Source organism: Carcharodon carcharias, chromosome 4 (assembly GCF_017639515.1).
Source record: "Carcharodon carcharias isolate sCarCar2 chromosome 4, sCarCar2.pri, whole genome shotgun sequence".
In the NCBI taxonomy this organism is placed as follows: Eukaryota; Metazoa; Chordata; class Chondrichthyes; order Lamniformes; family Lamnidae; genus Carcharodon; species Carcharodon carcharias.
The window spans coordinates 196,769,536-196,775,555 of record NC_054470.1 but is presented as its reverse complement, the minus strand read 5'-3'; the positions used below and the strand labels follow the sequence as shown (position 1 = coordinate 196,775,555).

The 6,020-nt window shown below is 46.5% G+C and overlaps 1 protein-coding gene across 1 annotated transcript in view; it reads right to left on the bottom strand.

Moving 5' to 3' along the window:
* Nucleotides 1–1,884: 1,884 nt before the first annotated feature.
* Nucleotides 1,885–6,020, bottom strand: part of LOC121276827 (succinyl-CoA:3-ketoacid coenzyme A transferase 1, mitochondrial-like) — a 43,715-nt gene continuing 39,579 nt past the window's right edge. Inside the window, exons 12-13 of the mRNA XM_041185371.1 lie at nt 4,815–4,916; nt 1,885–4,011 (exon numbers count right to left, since the gene is read on the bottom strand). Of these exons, the coding sequence (XP_041041305.1) occupies nt 3,976–4,011; nt 4,815–4,916 (138 nt within the window). The 3' untranslated portion in view covers nt 1,885–3,975. The remainder of the gene's footprint in view (nt 4,012–4,814; nt 4,917–6,020) is intronic.

Here is a 6,020-nt window from a genome sequence, read left to right as displayed (position 1 = left end):
GAAACGCTATTAGTTTTACGCTGCATTATTTTAAGCAGCAGCATTGTTATAATGAAGGATTTATGATATGGAAGAGGAGGAAGCCTTTAGAAACACATAACATGGCTTCTGGAAAACATGCTTGCATGGTTTTTAAAGTTGTTACTTGTGGAAGTCTGTTTTCATTGTGTACTTGGACTTCCAGAGGTATCTCTCAATAGGTTACTTCATATGACAGACACTTGTGGTCAATTGGTTAGATGAGGCAATGGCTTCAATTCCTTGGTTAAAAACTTTTAGTTAATGATTGTTCACCAACCTGGAGTCATGCCAATTGTGGGAACACCCTAGGGACCACAGCCACTGTCCACAAACTTTAGTAATGACCAGGCAACAGTGTCGGGTGTATGATCAGTAGGTTTGCTGTTTATTTTTATCCTTTAACAGGATGTGGGCTTCGCTGGCTAGACCAGCATTTATTGCCCATCCCTAGTTGCCCTTGAGAAGGTGGTGGTGAGCAGCCTTCCTGAACCGCTGCAGTCCATGTGGTGTAGGTGCACCCACCGTGCTGTTAGGGAATTCCTGGATTTTGGACCCCCTCTGCAGAGGAACCTGTGGCTGCTCCTGATCCCAGGCAGGGAGAGGCTCCTAAACCTAGGCAGGAAGAGGGGAATCCCGGCCTTGCCACTGGGTTCCCATTTCCAGGTACCTAAAGCGGCCCCTCCCGTGCAGGAAAGCTGGAGGCTAACTGGAAAGTTCCAGTCAGCTGCCTTTAATTAGCCTCCTAAAGAGCCTGATTGGTTACCAGCTACATGCAACCCTGGTCCAATAGCCAAAAAAATAGACCGGAGCTGGGATTGAGCCAGGTAGCCGCACGCCAGGACTCATTTTTGACACTGCCCACCTCTGATCCCCACCCTGGTGAAGGCTGAAAATCCAGGCCCTGAACTTCCCACCTCACCTAGGCTACATGTTCCTCCTAATGTCCTGGGAATCACCTTTCCAGGAAAAACAACCCCGGTTTGTGTAATCCCAACTCGAAATTTTACCCTTGGTGTCGAGGTTTTCATTCTATTAAGTCTACACTGCACTCCCTCCAATACCAACCTGTCCTTCCTAAGGTGTGGGGCTCAGAGCTGCTCCCAGTGACTCTTGGTGTACTCTAAACAGGGCTTTGTGTAGCTGAAGGACAACTACAACCACCCCCGCCCCCCCCAACCCCTCGTATTCCAATCCTTGAGATGTGAAGAACAAAATTCCATTCACCTTTTTGATTATTTTCTGTTCTCTGTTAATGACATTTTAATGATCTGTATCCCAGGACACCCCCCCCCCCCAACCCGCAAAGTCTCTTATGATCTTTAGCGTTTCTGGCTTTTCCCCATTTCCAATAAATTTAAACAATTGAGAACACTTTAAATGTTTGAAACCAGATGTGAGCAGTGTTGGGACATCCTCCTGCAGAATGCTGAACTTCTGTGTGTCCTTAACTTTCATCAGATAAATTGAATCCAAAGCAGAATTTTATCCAATTCCATCGTTTCCGGTAAAGAATAAACCTTGTGACTCCAGACACAGTCTGGAATAATCTTTACATCAGAAACATTTTCAACAGCTTAGTGGTTAATATATAACTAGAGCTGATACAGAACATTGATAGCAACTGGCTAGACACCCACCTCCTCCTACCTCATGTTCAAGTGCAGTGTGAATATTTACTGACCTTGAGGTGTTAAACAGGTAAGTTCGACAGCCGAATGCTAAAAGCACAGAGTTGCCCCCTCTGCTGTTTAAATGGACAGCAATTAATGGCTGATTAGGTTTTATTTGCCATCCGCAGCTTTAGACTCAGCCTCTCGCACTTTCAACAGCCTCGGTAAAACTCAAATAATCAGTCTGGACAAATTCACCTTAACACTTTTATTTGGAGGAGACAGGGCGGGAAAAAAAAGCTAGGTAAAGATGGGCAGGGTCTTGCTTCACACAGCCCCTGACAACTGAGCTGGACAGGGGCCTGAGTGCAACTTGCCAACTCTTCTCTTTCACTGGAAGGGGATATACGATCTAACTAAAAAAGGGTCCTCAAATGTGCCGGGCCATCAGTGTGAGGGGTGTCAGTGATGTATGTCCAATAGGGCATTGTGGTACTTCCTGCAGTCGCCTGGGGATAGGCAGGAATGCTGGCTTTGTTTGGAAGGCAGAGCAACCCAATTGCTCTGTACGATTTATTATTAATACAATTACAGGGATGACATCAGTGTAAAACCTTGCGCACACACATACACGCTTGTACACACACGCGTACACTCGTACACACACGCGCACACAATAATTTAAAGCCTCCTTTAACATAAGCAGGCACCACTGGCTCTCTCGAATAATCAGTGTGGTATATTGCTATTTAGTTCAGCTGGGAGGGGTGTGGGAGGTCAGAGCTGGATAATCCCCTCCATGCTGCTGTACATACAAAGATGTTCACAGAACACAAATACAAATAGCGAGAAATCAGAAATAAAACTGGTAAAGTCTAAAACATGGGAGGCAGCCAGTTCAGCGGTGTGGCAGGCTGGTTATGTTTGCTGGTATCACATGTGGCTCCGTGTCACTGGATCCGATTCTTGTGCCTGCAAAGCCCTTGGCACCTTTCATTATCTAAAAAAGCACTGTTTACATCCAACTCTTCTTGCGTAGGGATGGTGATGTTTTCTATATAATTTTTGAGTGTGGGCCAGGAATCTTCATCACTGTTCTCTCCAGTCCTCAGTCCTGCAGCCACTAAAGGAGGGAAACGATAAGGCAGAGGAGCTGAAAATTCCCAGCCATCAAGCACAAATCCCAGGATAGCTGAAGCCTGCAGCAGCTGGGCTGGTCAGTTCCTGCAGTTCCTGATATAAGATTTATCTGACTGTGGGGTAACAACGGCAATAATAACCCTTTTCAAAAATTCCACACCCTGAAATTCAAAACAGCCCTGAAGGAATTAGATTGTAAAACTCGGCTGAGCTTCAAGGGCCCCTGAGTGCTGGACTTGGGGTTCTGCAGTATCTGGGGCGGGGGGGGCCATGCTGGACGACCGATTGAACCTGCAGAATTCAAACTGCAGACAACGTGCTAAGCGGACTTTTCTCCTTCACACACTAGAAACACAGAGCTTCTAGAATTTTCTGCTTCAAAATTTGCCAAGAAAGGGTTAGCTTTCTGACAGGGTTGCTGCTGAAGAGCCTGGATGGAGATTGATGAAAGTACTGGGATTTGCAATGCACACTCTGACGAGGGGGGTGATTTCCCCCACTACCGGTTTTACACTGTGTCAGTGCTGCCAAGTCAGGCCTAGCAGTCTCCCTCTCGCCCAGTCAGCAGCTGTACTAAACCAGATCTGCCAGATGTGGGCCCACAAGGGCTCACGGCCGCGAGGAACTGGTTAAATACGGAGTCTCAAAATCCGGCAAATCTGACTTGGTGTTGCTGCCGGCTACAGAACACAGGGAGAGGAACATGAATCATAATTCCACCATTACAGAGGGCAAAACAGGGCATGTGGCATGAGGATGACTGATAAACACAAACTGAATGGACCAAACGGCTCATTTCCAAATTGTAATTTCTATGGAAAGAGGAACAGCAGCAGCAGCCTTTAAAGAGCCGATCAGAACTTGCTGAGATATGTTGAGGGAGGGGCATGGGTCCCATTCCAAACCCTTAGACTTTTCCTCCTGGTAGATTTACCGACTTTGCAACAACCCAACGGACAGTTGGCCTTCGGATCCCCTTTTGAGCGTGTGCCCTTTTGGGAAGTGCAAAGTCAGAGAAATTATCCTTATACATGTGATAGAAAAACACAATAATTTGAAAAACTACTTGTTAACATTTGGTGAAATGTAAACCATCACCCCTTGTCTAGCTGAGGCACTGAATTATTTCTCTCTCTGATTCTGACCACATTATAGTGATTTCCTAGGCTTGGTGTAAGCCTGTTCTGTCAGATCTCCATTGCCTTCAGACCTGTGACATTGGTCGGAGGTTTGTAGATACCTGTCCGAGAGAAATGCATGTTCATTACCTTGGTGTGAATCATAGGAAGTTTATTTTACAAACCAAAAACATCATCAGACCCATTAAGACAGAATCATTCCCACCCCTCACCATCTTTACCCTAACTACCTCATCTCCCACCCCAAGTCACTCATCTCCCACTTTCCTGACCCCCAAACTCCTTTGTCCACCCACTCCCTTCACCTTCCTCAACCCCCAACACTCTCACCCACGCCCTCATGACACATCATCGCCCACCCATTCCCCTAAACCCATCCTCCCAGTCCCCAATATTCCCTCACCGGACTTGCTCAAGACCCCAATCACTGTACAGATATCTCCCTGGGAGAGAGGAACTGAGAGAGTCCAGTGTACAGATATCTCCCTGGGAGAGAGGGACTGAGTAAATCAAGTGTACAGATATCTCCCTGGGAGAGAGGGACTGAGTAAATCAAGTGTACAGATATCTCCCTGGGAGAGAGGAACTGAGAGTCCAGTGTACAGATATCTCCCTTGGGGAAGAGAGACTGAGAGAGTCCAGTGTACAGATATCTCCATGGGGGAGAGGAACTGAGAAAGTCCAATGTATAGATACCTCCCTGGGGGTGATGAAACAAGAGGCAACAGTATACAGATATCTCTAGGGGGGGAAGTTCGAGATCCCAGTCAATGTTTGGTTAAAGAGAATTGTTCCAAACCCTGCCACAATATTGAATGTGAAAGTTAAAAGGGAGACAAAGCCAGATGAGTCCCAGGATACTCTCACTGAAATCACATGATCACTGAAATCACTGGATACTCACACTGAAATCACATCCAGTACATTTCTGAATCTCTTCAACAGTCACTCCTTCAAATATTTCAATCAACGTCAATCCTTTGTTCTTATCAACATCGAAGACAGCCTGCCAATGTTAAAACAGATGTTACAGAATCACACCTCTCAGATTCTGAGGAATATTAGGCAGCTGTGTATCCCAGTGCAGAATCAGACAGACTCCAAGCTAATGCATTCCTGACAGACCCATCAGAATCTGACAATTTATAGTTTTACACAATCACATAAAATTAGAAGCAGCCCCGAACTGTCTGAATTCATTCAGGAGTCTCCCAGACTCATAACCAGCCCCCAGGTGTAATTTCCAACAATGTTCACTGCCCCGAATTTTTAAAATTCTTTCCATGGGATGTGTGGGCTTCGCTGGCTGGACTACATTTATTGCCCATCCCTAGTAGCCCTTGAGAAGGTGGTGGTGAGCTGCCTTCTTGAACCGCTGCAGGCCATGTGGTGTAGGTACACCCACAGTGCTGTTAGGGAGGGAGTTCCAGGATTTTGACCCAGTGACAGTGAAGGAACAGTGATATATTTCCAAGTCAGGATGGTGAGTGACTTGGAGGGGAACTTCCAGGTGGTGGTGTTCCCATGTGTCTGCTGCCCTTGTCCTTCTAGATGGTAGTGGTCATGGGTTTGGAAGGTGCTGTCGAAGGAGCCTTGGTGAGTTCATGCAGTACATCTTGTAGATGGTACACACTGCTGCTACTGTGCATTGGTGGTGGAGGGAGTGAATGTTTGTAGATTTTTAAAAATTCATTCATGAGATCTGGGCATCACTGGCCAGGCCAGCATTCATTACCCATCCCTAATTGCTCTTGTTCAGATGGCATTTTAAGAGTCCACAACATTGCTGTGGGTCTGGAGTCACGTGTAGGCCAGACCAGGTAAAAATTACAGATTTCCTTCCCTAAAGGGCATTAGTAAACCAGATGGGTTTTTACAACAATTGTTTCATGGTCATCATTAGACTTTTAATTGAATTCAAATTTCACCATCTGCTGTGGTGGGATTTGAACCCAGGTCCCCAGAGCATTACCCTGGGTCCCCGGATTACCAGTCCCGTGATAATACCACTACGCCAGCACCTCCCCCAGATCTGGTGCCAATCAAGTGGGCCGCTTCCGCCTGGATGGTGCTCAGCTTCTTGAGTGTAGTGGCAGCTGCACCCATCCAT